Raw genomic sequence first — 16,881 nt, forward strand, 5'->3', positions numbered from 1 at the left:
ATGCCCATAAAAACACAGACAATGAAATAAATGTGGTGGCCAAGACAATGCCCGTGTTAGGAAGTGAGGACTTATTTGATGGAGTCCCACTCTCTCGTCACCCCTCTGGCCTGCTGCAGACACGGAGAAGGGGGGCTGCTTGGATATGCATCACAAAGGCTTCCTGCCGTATTGATCTGCAGTGGGTTAGGCAGTCTATCAGCAAATGTGCCTCTCTCTGGGAAAAACAATAGAAGATTAAAAACACAGAGCTTGGCAGGCGGGAGGCTGCTGATGGGCCCTTATCTGGGCCCAAAGGTCACTGTGTACAGATATAATCCACTTTCACTTAACAGCTTCATTTAAGGCGCCTCACATGCAAATGGTGGCATTTTAGGCTCTATTTAAAGATAGACGGTTCTTTTTTTTCAAGAGGCAGAGAGAGTGAGCTGGAGGTTTTCACTGTCAGGAAGCGGAACCAGTTAAATCTCTAAAGTGTAGAAGGGGTCTACATTTCCTTTTGCAACCCACTAAGGAAGCACAGGTGTCCTAGTACTGATGGAAGCAGATGTTGAGCATTATGACCACACGGCCTCCAGAACTCCATTTCACTTTGATCCGGATCAGTGAGCCAAACTAGAAAATGTAGTTTCAGATTACAAGCACATGATTATCACCAGCTAATCCGAAACTGTGAAAGCACACTCCTGCAGAAGAGAGATCATATTTAAAGTTAGACAGTTCTCCACTTACACAGTACCCATCCTACCAACATGGTTCCCTCAAAGACGGCTAACAGCTAATGCAAATATGAGTCAGAAAATCCTGGCATGCATCATAGTATCCTCACGGACTGCCTCTGCTCTGGTTATCGGTTTATTCCACTTACCGGTTATTTTTTCACAGTAAATTAAAAAAATAAATAATAATAATACCAATATTAAGAAACTGATTCAGAACATGAATGAGGCTTTGAAATACAAGTTAAAAAAGTAGATAAGTTTTTTAAAATAATAATTCTTGTATATATGTATTCTGTGTATATTGTATACACAGAATGCAGTAATCCAGCTAAACTACATACTGACAGACAAGTCTTTTTTACACTCTGATATTAGACCTTATAACATTAAAAAATATAAAACTTTGACACTTGCTGAAGTGAACTCCAAAACCTTTATTTTAGTATTTTATCCACAAAACCTGCTTTGTACACAGGTAACACAGAACTCTAACAGCCAAACAGCCCTAAACACCTCAAGGGAACATAAATTGTTACTTTAATTTGTTTTTCCACTTCATGGGTAATGGTTATTAAAATATAGCAAAATGTTTTAGAACTGTATTTAGATCTGTTACATTGCAACCTTAAAATATTGCAATATAGTGCAATTTTCCATTGCAGGTCTGAAAAAAACAACTAGTGAAATGTCAAATGTGTTTGTCCCATGTGAGGTCAGTAGTGTTCTTTGGGTTCACTGAATTTGCGTTTTTTCTTTGATGCAGGGTTGGATGGCGTTTCCTGGCTGTTGGAGATGTCATATTGAGAAACCTGAAAACAATGCAACAAACACGCAGTTGACGAACATCAGCAACACTATTTCATGTTCCTCCTGACAAACATCCCACTCTGCGAAACCAAAGTGATCGCCGCTGACTCATTTCTGAACTAACAGGGTTCCTACGCATTTTCCACTTCGAAATTCATCCTCAATCTAAAAGTGCAATTATTTATTCAAATCGGTATTTCTCTCGAAATTTAGTTGTTTGTCATGTGTGACATTTTACCACCCACCATTACCGGTGAACACTGAACCTTTAATACATTTCCAGACTAACTAGAACCACAAATGCTGCATATTTAAGTATTCTGGGGTTCATTCTTTCCCATCTCAATTTCGCGCTTTATAGTAATATAAAAATTATAAATATATACATTTTCTGTCAAACTGGCATCTTGTTTGAATTCATGGACGCTATAAGGACAAGTTTCTCACCACTTTGTTTTCCACAGCTGTTGGTTTGATGTTGCTCACAGTCAGGTTTTTCTTCTGCCCACACACACACACACACACACACACACACACACACACACACACACACACACACACACACACACACACACACACACAGTAAAAAATATCAACATTATACCAATGAGCTCCTCTGTTTAATTAGTTTTTTCACCATTTTCACCATTATTTGATTCTCCCATTTTAAAAAATAAAATTCCTTTTCTTAAAATCAAAATGTACCTGTGACACAGTTATTGTGTACTGAAGTATGATATTCGCTTCTTCCATTTCTTCTAAATAAATTGACATACAATATTCAATAACACAGAAGTACATGATTTTCTATCAACATCATAAATGATCTTTGAGTGAGCTTGTAAGAGCCTCTGTAGTAGTGGTCGGCCACACCTACATCAGCATTGGCACATGTGGGACAACATGGTGGTAGAGTGGTTAGTGCTGCTAACCTACAGCAATAAGGTCGCAGGTCTGACTCTGGGCCAGCTGTGTCCTCCCCATGCTTGCGTGGGCACTCAGGAATCCTAGGTTAACTAGTGGCTGTAGATGTGAATGTGAGGGTGAATGGTCGTCTGTATCTTTCATGATCCCTGACTTTTGTTTTTCACTTCTTGCTTCCTGTTTTGTACAATTTTTTTGTAGAACCTCAGTTCAATTTCCTGTCTGTCCTTTTGGTTGCTTTACTCGCCTAACTCGTTCTGATTGTTTTCACGTGTTCCACTCTTTATTTAAACGTAGCTCTCTCTCTAATGTAGTACCACACACACCGAACTGCAGACTTGTGAATAATAAATGGCTCAATCATAGATTTCTGTTGACTGCTGTGACTGGCATCACAGGGAAATGTGGCATTTCTCAAGTCATCTAGCTGTAATAGTTTAATGAAAGATTTGACTTTAAAGGTTGGCTGACTGACCGCAGGGGGCCTGATGATCCGTCCACTTTTGGTCCTCTTCAAGCCCACATCCATGTCAGAGGTCTTCGTCACCAGAGTGTCCATCTGAGAGGGGACAGATGGTCCATAATGCCAAAGCCCTTAAGTGCACTCACAGTGGCTTTTTGTTCATGTTGACTGAGAGCCTTAAGTCATTCTGCATTTCCAGACAGCTGAGGACCCCTTAAAATTTTTTCTCTTTTTTTTTTTTAAAGAAAATAGTGTCTTCAATTAAAGTAAACAAATAGGTAGAGCAGCTATAAAAAGACTTCCTTCACATTTAATCTACATTTCTGATCCCACCAAACCTCATGTTTTTTAGCTGCTAAAGAAATAAAAAGGGGATGAATGGCAGACAGTAGTTGTACTTTCACTTCTGAACCTCTTATTTTATACATCCAGGTTTCTCCTTAACACATGTAATAGTTTTTGATTAGGATTATTTTTATTTTTTTGTTTTCACTATTCACCACGAATTTTCACTTGACAGTGAACAGCAATGAATCAAACTAATTTGATCGGTGTATTAATGGGTTAGTTTGTTTTCCTATCTGTCCTATGTGTCAGTTGCTCAAAATGTGTTGGGGATGTTAGAGATGATATTACACATACCTCAGTGACTTTCTTGCAGCTTTTATTCCTCTCATGACAGCTCATCTGGATTTCTATTTAAATAAAAAACACACACATTGCATGATCTCCATAAATCACACACAAATTCTGTAAAATAGCTTGAAAATCAAAAATCTATGTACAGTAATTTTAAATCCACTTCATAACCTCTACAACAGACTTTCATAAAACAAGTGGGAGGATTTACCGGTCTTGTCTGAGTCTGTGCTCTCATTGTCAGGCTTCTCCACGTCTTCAATCACATGGCTCTGAAGATAAAAACATGTATCCACATAACTATCTGAGCACCACAATTGAGCACACTGAATACAACGGCAGACAGACTCACACATCTAACGTGCAGTCTTGCTAGCATCTGCAATTTAAGTATTTCCCCAACTAAGTGTTGTTCATGACACTCTGAACATCCAATAATTCTGAGGGACATGTCAATGAGGCATCTGAAAACTATGATGAGGTCAAAATGTGTAAACATGGCCCTGATCCTAAAGAGGTTTATACAGAGCACATATCCTAAAAACAGAAATAAAATGTTGGAGGATGGTGGAGAAGGTGGAGATCCATTTATTTTCCATTTTCTGTATCTATGGTGCTTTTAAAACCCTTTAATGAATACTTTAAAATGTTTGAAGTTAAAATGGTAAATGTTAAAAGCATGAGTTCAGTTTTTTGCCATTCTGTTAACACGCTTCAAATTTTTCAGTTGTGTGCTGACCTGTGACAGGATGCCGTCCTCCTCCATCTTTAGCACCCACTTCTCCGTCACAGAAAAACTTTCCTCCATCTGCAGACATTTAGCAACATGCATTACTGTGCATCAATAATCAGCTGTCTTAGTGACGTTATCTGGTTAACTTGCTGACTAAATATTAATATGACAAATACGAAGAATTAGAAGTTAAATAGCTCTGAAATAGTTAACCAAATTTTCCACCATTTTTTGTTATCATCTCTCCGTGCGTCATGTCCTTCACCTGCTCCAGTCTATGCTTTTCCGTGGCCATATCCAACTTCAGAGTGTGGAAGGGGGTGACCACTTCACCCATGGTCAGCTTCACTGGCTCCCTCTCAAACTCCATGGTGTCACTATCAGCCTCCTTAAAACCTGGTGGCTGGTAGTCCTGAGGGGTAACTGAAAAGAACAGTTTTTAAAAAGTCATGCATCAAGAAATATTAGCAACCACATGTTTTGAAAATATGTGATACTTGTAGACTGAAATATTGAGGCAAATAACTATGCAGATCAGTTTTATGACTGTTCCAGGCAGATCACAATATTTAACCAGAGCATTTTCATTATTATCATATTTATTCAAATAATTGACAGTAAACCATATGACAGGTGTTTTACACAAAATACAGCTAAATATAACAACACATTGAAATCATAACAATGACAAACATTTCATTTCCAGTTTAACAAGCTTTTTTTCTTATATTTTAAAAACAGGCAATAGTTGCAAATCACAATAGATTTCAATATTCCGCAAATATATAAGGCCTTAAAATTAAGTGCCTGGTTTTTATTTCTACACAGTGTGAGTCGTTTGTGTATTTCGTTAATAGTTTTCCCACCTGTCCTGACATATTGCCCTGTCTTCAGTCATGAGCTGCAGCTAAATCTCTCTAAATGCAGCTCATGATGCCACTTTTGTAAAACACAAGTCTAGTTGTTGGAATATTTAAAATGCAAAGCTTTCAAATCTTTTATGCAATTTAGTTTAAACATTTTTGTGGACTTGGGTGTGTTTGTGTGCTACCATCATCGTAGTAGGCCAGCTTCATGTTGAGGCACACATTATCTGGCAGAGGACCCAGGCTCTGCATCAGAGTGTAGAGCTTCCTCACCAGCAGGATGCTGGCCTTCTTAGTGTTGCCATATGAACTACTCATAAACGTGTCGTTGTTGCTGATACAAAAAAGAAGCAGGATGAGAAACAAGCAGTAATCATCTGCCCACTGCTCCTTAAACATTTCTGCCATCTTAGCCGTTTTTCCAGGAAACCCTTATTGTAAACGGTTTAAACAGAAAAGACTCCCAAAAGGTTCTGCAGAAAACAGAAAACAATGTGTCATACTTGTTTTTACTGCACAACATCAGATTTACTCTAATGGACTTACCTTTCAAAATCCATCTGTGTTCCCTTTGTAGAGTAGTGGATCTTAAACTTGTAAAACTCGGTCACTTTCTGAAGGAGAAGATATGACAGGTGTTGTATGGGAGATAAGAAATAACGATATAAAAACCTAGTTATCTGTACAATAGCTGAATAGTGTTGAACATAGACAAGAAGGCAATTTGCCCATTACCTGGGGGTTATCTGCGTCAGTATAGATCTAAAACCAAATGGAGAAAACATTAGCATCCCGATCCTTTTTATAATTACTCTCAAATACTATTTTGTAATTACAGTTCCTAGCATTTGCCTGTATATCTTTTTGCTACCGTAACTGGCCCAAGCAGATTCCCAACCATGACGAATTTCCTTCAATCGAACATTCAAAGGATCAAACATAAGTATTTATAGATTTGAAATGCACTCACAGACATAATGACCGTCCGTAGCTGGTGGGAAAAAAATTGCTGTCAGCATGTTATATACTGAGATACAATAAAAAATGTGAATTACATTGATGGTTAATTTCTGATGTCTGACAAAGACTGAATATGACTTACATACTTCTTCTGGATGGCCTCAAAGCAACCCTGCATCCTGAAGGAATTTCAATATGTCTAAATGATCGAAGTGTTCTTGTACTTTAATTTAAATAATGATCAGCCACAACATTAATACCAGCAGGTGGTTTAAAAAAATCATCTCTCTTTTATTTTATAAATTAATAAATGCGGATGTATTATTATGAGTCAAATACCTGATTTAAGATTTAATCAGTTTGACCCAACAGTAATCTTTTACCCTTTTTGTTTTTTAAATCAATGACTGTAGTTGATAAAATTACTATAATCAGTATTGTTAAATGAATATTTTTAGGTGAAAATAATGGAATTTAATTTTTTTTAACTAATTGTTGGGATGACGATGACACAAATCTAGCAGTAATGTCGATACCACTAATTCTATATTATTATATTATTATTCTATATTCCCTCTGTTCTTTCCATTATTTATTATCAAATGCTAACTTTAACAACATTGTAGATTACATTACATTGTACATTACAAGTTTTGTTCTTTCAATTTACCACTGAACAATCTGACTGGCACCAGGACAGCTACGCTCCTCTCTAAGAATCATGACTTTCTGATCTGTGGGAAGAAAAAAGTAATGGGAAGGAAATAATCTTTTAAAAAATATCTCCAAATAGTAAGCGTAATTTGATAGTCTGAGTGATGTCACCCTCAAACCTTCTACATATTTGTTCCCGTAGGCTTTCTCTGGGAAAAGACCCCGGAGGTATGTAATGCCTGACACTGCGATCGCCAGGAGCTTCTTCACAACAACCAAAGACTGCTGCTCTGAGAGAACCTGGTTAGGCAAAAGCTGGGTATCCTGCATGGGTGACACATGAATCACCTACTTCTTACCGTACTTCGAACTATTAACAGTTAACACAAACACTGGAAATATGCAGAGCAAAACGGTGCATTTAAAAGCATATCCAGGATGAAATGCTAGTTTCACTGCTAAGTTAAACGTTATTGCTAAATGTGATGCTTTTTAAAAGTTAAGTTAAATAAATGTGTATTTCTCACTCTTAAGTGAATTTTTGACAGCTAACGTACATATTTTAAAGTGCTGCACCCCTTACATGTGAAGATGTACTGAGACGTGGGACTGGTACACGTACGTACAGTGACTACTGAGCTTCAGTCATTTGAATTGTAAAATAAACACTGACCAGCTAAACCAATCACTGTCTGCTAGCTGTGTCTGTTACGTCACAACACAGCAAATCCATAGTAGCCAGCTAGTTTAAAGTCTAAACGTACTTTAAATGTAATTACCTGTGAACTTCTAACTTGTTGTACACAAGCCATAGCCTTGGTGAGACGCCACAAACCAAATACCTGCAGAGGGAAAACATGATGAGAAGAGAACCAAAAAACACACTTTCACACTTCCTTAGCCACCTTTACAGCTAATGCTAATGTTGCATTATTAATTTCCTACTATTTTGACTAGCCAAATATCCCTTTAGTTGGAGTTTTCTCTTTGCACAGTTTCTAACCTAATCTGTTGGCATCTTCTACTCACATGGCAGTAATAAAAGCAGGAAATATCTCACAAAAGACACAACAACTTTAACTTACACATTAACAGAAAACAAGCCTTCCCGCTAATTGTTTGATTGACGGGCTGCCACACAGCGACCAATCACAGGGCAGTTACCTTGTCAAAAGTGCAGTACAAAGACAAATGTTAACGACCACGATGGCTACCGTTAAACAAATTGACGTGCATTTCTTCATAAATATGACATTGTGTATAGTACATTAAAATCGAACACACTGCACAGATTATATATTGTTTGCTTTGTTTCGGTTATTTGTGTTGATGCAGTGCGGCCTCCGCATATGCCCCCCCCCCCCCCCCCCAGTCTCCAGTTTGTAAAATGATTGGCCAATAGGCTGTCTATCACAAAGAACAGCGCCATTTGCGGCATCTCATTGGCTTGACGCGGTGAACTACTGCTCCTCTATTGGTGACTGTATTATGTCAATCGCAAGAAGGACTCTTCCCCTACATTGGTGATGTCACACCTCGTTACGCCATTTTTGTTGGGGCGCAGTCGTGTTCAGAAAAGAAGGATTAGATTCAGTACAGGTACATCAAACAGTACCTCGTATACTCATCTCTTTGAGTTGTCTGACACTATCAGGACACTTGTTTGTCCATCACGCTCGCACAATGTCGTCAGAAAATCTGGATTCGGATACTCAAGTGGACTACGAGGACGAAAAACAGGTGGGTTTCTGACTGCTGTGTTGGTGTTGTCAGCTAACCACTGTGCATGCTAGCTAGAAGTGGCTAACATCATATAGCACAAGTGAAGTGTTCTGAATATGCTCAGCGCTGCACCAAAGCCGTGGAGGACGCAGGTTGGAGATGTTGTCACCCTAACTGAGCCTCCATGAAGGCCATCTTTGCAATGTGTCACTTTGTTGTGTCCCTTACCTTGTGTCATTGGCTGGCGAGTGCACAGCTCTGGCCTCATTAGCCTTTCCTGGGGGATATCACAACGTTCCATGGCAGGTCCACAGCCTCTAAATAAAGACATAATTGAGCGAAACCGGTTGCTTAAAATATGGCACATGACTTTAGATTCCTAACAGTGGTAGCAACTGCAGTGTGGTAGTGCTTCCGCATATCCACACACTGCTACAGCGCCGGCAGTGATGTGCACATCTGGATCAATGCATTATCAAACATCAGTTGTGGATACATGTTATGGTCAAATTATGTCTTTAGGTAGTGTCTTCTGCTTAGGTTTAATGCAGTGCAACAGATTAAACTGACAGAAAACTAAAGGGTAAGATATACAAACATAGGTACAAGACCTTTTCCGTGTTAACGCAAATTGAAATTTCTGAGAATTTATAAGAACTTTGCAGTCGTCACATGATAATGTACAATTATTGAGAAGCAAAGTGAGGGTTTAGCCACCCTTTCAGAAAGAATTTAGGAGTGGCTTAGTAGATCTGTTGTTTTAAAAAACTTTTACACAAGAAATGTACTCGTAGTCGATTATTGATAAATATTGACACATTGCCCATGTCCTACGAGCAAATGATTGGCTGCAAACAGCAGAGTGGGAGTTGCAAACTCTAAATCACCTTGGTTCTGGGCATAATTTACACACATTTCTAATCATAATTTTTGCAATGCATGGTAATTCTGTTTTTGACAGTGCTTTTTTTTTATGATAATGTTATCAGGAATCAGGAATATCTCTAACCCACTGTCCCAATATTGTATCCACATAACTTTTTTTTTGTCTTTTCATTAGGATTGTGCTTGGTAACGATAACAGATGGATCATAAGCAATTGTAACGCCATCCATTACACATCTATTGGTTTCACTTTTTAAGCAGTCCTGTTGAGGGTTATAGAGCTTTAGTGAGGCACTGGAACAAGCAGATACACTGTGTGTGTATGTATCTACCTAAGCAGAATTTACAGTTTTTCACATGGAATTTTAAACCTGTTCTAGAGAGTGTACAAAGTCTGTTGTTGGATTCTGCAGTTCCCTGCATTGGGGATGAATGTAGTAGCTCATAAATTTCTTTTCATGGACCCAAGTGAATCAGCACACTTGGTGCCACGAATTGCCCTCTCCTCCTGAGGGAATCTGTTCATCGGCTTCTGTGTCCTGAGTCACATTTTATCCCTGCCCCAGCAAGCTTTGCAAGCTGAGTGCCTATCTTGTCTGCATAGTGGAAGTAGGTCTACTCTGTATTGTTGCCTGCTCCAGGTATGCTTGCATGCATGCATGCAGGGAGTGATAGTTTTAACATTAGTCAAAACACCTGATTCATACTGTGGACCTTCTCAGGATGTGTCCTCATTTGCCAGTCTCAATATCTACCTACGAGAAAATCGAAAGTTGTAAAAAAATAAATAAATAAATAAAAAAAAAACTGACTGACTTGTATTGGACCAGTTTGGCTAGTGTTAATCATTGCCACCCCAGGCTTCTGTGACCATCTTCAGATGTCACAAGAACCTGAACCTGAAGAAGTATTGTTAAGTATTAAGAATTGTTTCCTGACCTCAATCATTGGAATTTTTCTTAAAAAAAATCATACATAACTACACAACCAATAAATGGTTCATGATATTTAATGTAAAGGTTTTTACGTAGGGCAGAAAAAGAATGACTCCTAGAGGTAGCAAAGACCAACAAGTTTTGTTATTACCATATTACTTAAAAATAAAAGAAAATGTTTAGCTGCTAACAACACCCTGATTGCCTGTCTTCCTTGGAAGGGAGTTCCCCATAGTAGAACATAAAGTTACTTAACAATTTAGCCTAAGTCTTGTAAGAGTTGTTAGGTAAACATGAATGAGTGCTTGTCTAACAACCAGCTGTTCCTGTTGTGCTTTGACTTTCCTAAAGATGTGCCAGCTGACACGTTCAAAGGTTCCTGTTTTCTGTGAAGTCTTTTTATCTATTTGTACTTGCCTCCACAGGACTCCCAAGAGAAGAATGCAAACCCGGTGAAGGCTGAAGAGGCCAAGCTAAAGGCCAAGTACCCTGGCCTGGGCCAGAAGCCTGGCGGCTCAGACTTTCTCATGAAGAGATTACAGAAAGGGGTAGGTGACTGCAGTTTGTCCGTGACATGTTCAGAGACAGTACAGTGGTGAAATAGGATTGTGCCTGCACCCACCTCCATCGCAGCATGTTCTTCAGCAATCCCCTGAACCTGTACGCGCTTGCACAATATATTGTGTGTTTTTGGTCCAGCTGATGTACTTGATGAGTTGAGCTCCAGTGCATCACTTTCGCTGAAAAATTGACATCTCTAAACATTGTTAAAAGCAGGCACAAGATACCTCTGTGTCTGTTTTACTTGGTCCTATAGTTAAATAATCTCATGTAGACATCGTATGTGGTTCACAACGAAACAGTTATGGTTTCTATGTAGATGTGCACTTTTGTGTTCTCTTCTAAAATCCTATAGGGATAAATCTGTTAAAGCAGATACAAAAACGTATTTCTTTACTCGGTGAACAAGAAAACCACCTAGCCATATTCGTAGCATGGTAAATAGACTGTTTGGCCAATTCTTTTATTTGTAAGTTGACCATCAGAAAAGACAATACAGGCATTTCTCTCTCTTTTCCCTCATTTTTTTCCTTGACTAGAAAAATTGTTTCTCTCTCCCACCTACACAATACTGTATATTCTACAAAGAACAGCCACCTCTGGAGATGGTTGAAAGTCATTGTGGGAAATCACTGACTAAGAGTAAGTGTAGCCGAGGCGGATTGAGGGTAACGCCAAAAAGAAAAACCGCAGTGCTTCATCATAAGATAACTCTCAGAATAAACATGCACAGACTGAGGATATGATGATACTTTTTGGTTTAGGTAATTAAAATGGCATAGTGGTATAATAAAATATTCTATAAAATTGTTAGAAATTGTTTTGAGCTTAACCTAGGTGCCATTGCTCTCATCCTGTAGGGTACAGCAAGCACACAGCACTTCCAAAGTTGAAGAAAACTGAAGTGTCAGTAACAAAGACCATTAAACTGCATAATAACTTTAACTGAGCATTGGGACTTTTGGATAGAAGGACTGTGTTTTCTTTTTTTTCTTTTCCCCGTTCTTATGTTGAGATTGCATTACAAACAGCACCTCACAGGACCAGTAAACAGGAGGAGCAATTGCAGAGACAGATGTGTCTCTTAAACTTTCATAAATAAAGTCATTTGCCTAAAGTACTGACCGCTGATCTTTTTTCTCACAGCAAAAATACTTTGACTCGGGCGACTACAACATGGCCAAGGCCAAGATGAAGAACAAGCAGCTTCCTGTGGCGGGGCCTGACAAGAACCTGGTGACCGGTGACCACATTCCCACGCCGCAGGATCTGCCCCAGAGGAAGTCCTCCTTGGTGACCAGCAAGCTAGCCGGCTAGCCTTTATCAACCTAGAAGCACCCTCAGCCCCTCCTGGGACACCCAGCAAGCATCCCTCTTCCTCTTCTTCAACCATGTCCCTGAAATTTCCACTCCATCCCCCCACCCTTATCATCTCCAGGCATCACTGGCTTTAACATATCGGGCAGAGTTGTATAAGTTCAAACTCCATTAGCTTGTATGTGGGTGGGGCGGGGTGGGAGGAACGAAGGGTTTGGCAGCCCACAAGGTCACAGCCTTCTCTGTCTTCCCACCACGCACATCTCTGCCCCCTCTGCGCACTCTGCTCTGCTGCCTTCCTTATGTCTTGGTTTTCGGTGTTCCAAGATGCATTAGTAGGTGTGTGTGTCATCGGACAGGGGTTGAATGGGTTGAGTTAATGCACTTTGTATTCTATATAGTATGTTTTGTTCTCTTTTTGCATCCTGAATGACACCAAATTAATGTGTGCAAGGGAGTTAGGAACCATGGTTGCAGCGTTTTCTCTGCGTTCCCTTTCTATGCTGGTGGCTGGCTTTGATGGGAGGGGTTGGAAGATGTATGTGAATAATTGCTTGCACACCAAATTTGTGAGGGGCAGAGTTCTTTAGCATTCACTGACACCATACTGGGGAATATGGAGAAAAGGAGGCTTCCATTCATCTCATCCTTCAGTCACTTTTCGTCAAACAAAGCCAGGGGTCATGCTGCAGAAGTTATACAGATTTAAAATACCACTTTTTTTCTCTCTCTCTGGTAATGTTAATATGCTGCATGATTGTAACGTAACAAAAAAACCTTACATGTTTATAACGGGAGTGGAGCATCTGCGTAATTATAGGAAGTATCCACACAAACACTTAAGGCCCACAGTCACACTTCCTTCCTCCTTTCATTTATTTAGCTCTCCTGACAAACCAACCACACATGCTCCTGTCTGCAGCCCAGAGTCAGCTGGGATTGTTCATGTATGAATTTGAAAGACTTGGAACCCTGCCATTCTGACTTGTCCAATTGGTGATGGTAAATTGCATAGAGATATGTGGGTTTGAAACATTTGTGAGGGACTTTCCTGCACTTTCCAAAGTACATATTCTGCAAGTAATACTCTGCGTATATTGTGATAAGTGCTTCGAGGGTCAGAATGCCACTGCTAAATCCATTCCCTTGGGATCCTGGGATTTCAGACTTTAAAAGTCTGTTGTTGTTTTTCTTTTACCAACAGGGCCAAATTACCTATTGTACCTATCAGGCTCACCAACTGGGGATACACTTATTCCAATGTGACAGTCTAATCATCTGACTCACACTGTGATGAAGCCCAGGCTGTGGTGTCTCACACAGTTTTTGGATCTCAGATTTAATCACTGTTGGACATAATACGCTCCCATGATCTTTAAAGCCACGGTTTATGAAACACAGATAATTGATGTCTGTATCCCCACACAAAAGTCGTATCAAATAGAAACTACAGTGATAGCTTTGCAATGACACGTGCAATACAAATAGTTTTTAGACATTTGGGACCTAACAAACTTATTACAGCTGATTGTTTAAGCAAAAAAAGGGGGATGTTGACTTCTAGTTTTTGTTCATGGATTTCTTTGTGTTAAAAAATATATACGACAGTGGTAGTGGTTCCCATCTCGCCCTCTTTGCCAATCAACTTTGTGAAACACTAACTTTAGTGAAAGATTACTATTACTGCTTACATAAACTTTAGCTGGCTTAGAGACCCACTCTACTAGCCCCTTTTAGATCAATGTTACTTTTATTTAAATGAACACACTACACAGACTGGTTTTTGGTCTCAGGGGTGTCAGAGTGTAAACTGTTGGCAACCTGATAACCGGGGTCAGTGCAGGTCCCAAGATCATCATTGCAGACTTGCTGTGGGACCTGCAGGAAGCACTTGCTCAACAGTTGGTAAAGCACAGACATTTTGTAACTTATATTAAGGGGGGAAAGTGTGACTGTACTTCGCGCTCAAGTCCCACCTGTTCCGATCTGAAACATGCCAAATGAGCGATCACCAAATCTACTGACTTTGAATGTGTACCCACTACACATTGAAGAATCTAAACTTGATGCTGGCGCTCACCGATAATCAGCCTCCGTGTATGATACTGCTTCAGGGAACCTTCACAAATGCACACTCCACCACATAGTCTACACGATAAGGTGCATGCACCATCACATCCTCAACCTCACTTGTTTTTCATTGAGACTTTAAAAAAGTGTCAAATTTGCAGTGGGTGAAAGAGAACTGACCTGTACGTATGTGCTTATGGTGTATGAATGCACAGCTTCTCTCTGTTCCAGCCATTGTAAATAGACTTCAACAGGAAGGGACTTGTCCTACCTGCTTTTCCCTCTTTAATAGCCTGAGCTATTTCTGATTCAATGGTTCCTTTCTCCTTTCAGTTTAACACTACTTCTGCTCTATATTAGTGTATTGCAGAGGGTATGTGAATTTGTATCATATGAAAATATGTGTAAATGCTGCTGATTCAAAGACAAATCTAAGAGATGATACCCTGTAAAGTACACTTATCCTCTTGATTCTACCAGTTCAACTCTCTTCTCCCCAAGTATCTCTGTTTCAGATTCCTATAGCTCCTGTGGCAAAGTCAATTCAGCTTCAATTCAAATTCGGCTGCTAAATTTTAAATTGAATCCAGCTTTTCATCTGGTATTCTTTATCACACTTTGGTCGACAAGCCCAGACAAATTATCATCCTATTGCGTTTAAACCTCATTATAAGAAGATTTCTACAATAAATGGGTGAACAAGCTGCAAAGTGTTGTGTGGGGGGGAAACGGTGGACCAGAGTTTTTTTGAATGCTACGTGACGTTTGGCTTTGCACAGAGCAAGTCGAGAGGAAATAACAGGGTATGATTCAAACCCAACACACAGGGTGTCTCTCGTTCAGCTATGATAAACATGTGCCAGAATGTATAAAGAAATGACAGGCTGTGTGCTCTGAAGTTTTGTGCTGCTTTTACCTTAACTGTTGTTGTTTTTGCAAGTAATTTTTTTTTCTTGTGTTTTGTTATGCATAATTAGTATATTTCATCCTGGCCCAATATAACTGCAGGGAAATTAGAGGCACCCTTGCTTCCAAGAAAAATCGAATAAGGGTTTACGTAATAATGAGCATAACTGGAGAACACAGGAATGATTTTAAGACTTAGGAAAGTACAGGAGTACTTGGAATGTTTCAGTTGTGTGGGAGTAGGTGAGAGGATTTTTGTCAGTATTTGAAATAAACTTTTACATTAATAACACGTTTTTTTTCCCAATTGTTTTGTTTAATGTTCGACTCATCTTAGCTCGTAATGAGGGTTGTGGAAGATGACACAACCTCCCGCAGACCACTAGGGGGAGGCACAGTCCTTTAACATGTGGCCTTAGAAAGCCTTAGAAATTTCCACTTGTTTCTAGCCTTACCAGTCACAATCAGTGGACATTTCTAGGTGTTTGGGGAACTATAGGGTAAAGTGACTCAAATGCTGTGATGACTAGACCCGCTTATTATAAGTATGAGGGAAGGTGTGTCACCATAACGTCATATGACAATAGAGGTTATTTAGTGTGTATAATGTCTCTTCTGTTATCTTGTTAACGGGACTCACATGGACTTAAAGCACTGATGAATTCTTCCAATACTTCCATACTCTAAAAAGGTGCCATTAACTTTATTAAAATTATCTAGGGACAATTTTACATCTTACTGTAAAGATTTTCAGATGATTAACCTAGTTTGCAGTAACACACAGTGAATTGCATATTCCAATATAAATAATTTTCTCAAATAGACTTAAAGTACAAGTGATTTGATAAGAAATGTGTATTTTAAACGGTCTTGAATTTGATGCATAATGATAAAGGTCTAAGATCTTGGTAACCTAGAAACAAAACCCACAAAAACAGCTCTGGTAAAAGTGGAGGGGACTTTAACTACTTTATGTAATGACAGCTCATTCATCATAATGATACATCAGTATTTCTATATTATTTATAAGAGTCTTTTATTAGTATTTCATTACCTTGTAATTGTACATGTGTAATGACAATAAAGTTGAATCTAATCTGAAAAAATAATGATTAGTAACTAACGCTATAAAATCAAGTGGCTATAAGGCTATAAAATCAATTTTAGTGGACTGAAAGTAAGATATAATGGTAATAGTGCCTCCAAAGTGTCATCCAGTATTTATACAGTATTTAATGAAATATACTTATCACCTTAGATGTTGTAGAACATTCAAGATCTATTCATGTGAGAAATTGGGGAGGGTTGCGTCATGAAGGGCATCCGGTGTAAAAACTGTGCCAAATCAACATGTGGACAATGATCCGCTGTGGCGACTCTGAACTCACGGGATAAACTGAAAGGACAAAAAAAAATGTGAGCAGTCCACAGAGTGAATGACACGTCTTTGCAGTCTACAGCTAGGGCTGCCTTCTCTTGATTAGTCTATGATCAGTGCCAGAGTAAGTTATCAATGTTATCAGCCATTTCTCAAAACAGAGCCAAGCACTTTAATTACATGAGTATATATGCTGTTTGACATAACTGCAGTCTTGGTGTAAAAGGGGGAAAAAAAAGGAAGTTTATATAAATTTTAATGTATATGGTTTTACAGTTATATAATAATTTGCTATTGCCACTATTACCTTTAATACCATGTGTGTCAGATTTTTTTTAG

The 16,881-nt window shown here is 39.0% G+C and overlaps 2 protein-coding genes across 12 annotated transcripts; one reads left to right on the forward strand and one right to left on the reverse strand.

Annotated features, from left to right (window-relative positions):
- Nucleotides 1-1,151: 1,151 nt before the first annotated feature.
- hormad1 (HORMA domain containing 1) lies at nt 1,152-16,678 on the reverse strand. 11 transcript variants are annotated; one of them, XM_067511079.1, is made up of 17 exons: nt 16,418-16,678; nt 8,719-8,807; nt 7,548-7,610; nt 6,948-7,092; nt 6,785-6,848; nt 6,257-6,293; nt 6,125-6,145; nt 5,890-5,916; nt 5,701-5,768; nt 5,340-5,488; nt 4,554-4,711; nt 4,295-4,363; nt 3,767-3,827; nt 3,559-3,611; nt 2,929-3,012; nt 1,977-2,030; nt 1,152-1,531 (listed from the first exon to the last, which is right to left on the reverse strand). In XM_067511079.1, exons 3-17 carry the CDS (start codon nt 7,578-7,580, stop codon nt 1,436-1,438), a joined length of 1,119 nt encoding a protein of 372 aa, XP_067367180.1. In that variant the 5' UTR covers nt 7,581-7,610; nt 8,719-8,807; nt 16,418-16,678; the 3' UTR covers nt 1,152-1,435. The 11 variants fall into 11 exon arrangements, with proteins under 11 accessions (XP_067367180.1, XP_067367177.1, XP_067367179.1 ...); XM_067511076.1 differs by having other exon boundaries at nt 6,785-7,092; XM_067511078.1 differs by lacking the exon at nt 2,929-3,012 and having other exon boundaries at nt 6,785-7,092.
- Nucleotides 8,301-15,456, forward strand: ensab (endosulfine alpha b). Its single transcript, XM_067511087.1, has 3 exons — nt 8,301-8,508; nt 10,736-10,858; nt 12,018-15,456. Exons 1-3 carry the CDS (start codon nt 8,452-8,454, stop codon nt 12,186-12,188), a joined length of 351 nt encoding a protein of 116 aa, XP_067367188.1. The 5' UTR covers nt 8,301-8,451; the 3' UTR covers nt 12,189-15,456.
- Nucleotides 16,679-16,881: the final 203 nt, after the last annotated feature.

This window comes from Channa argus, chromosome 7 (assembly GCF_033026475.1).
Source record: "Channa argus isolate prfri chromosome 7, Channa argus male v1.0, whole genome shotgun sequence".
NCBI lineage: Eukaryota > Metazoa > Chordata > Actinopteri > Anabantiformes > Channidae > Channa > Channa argus.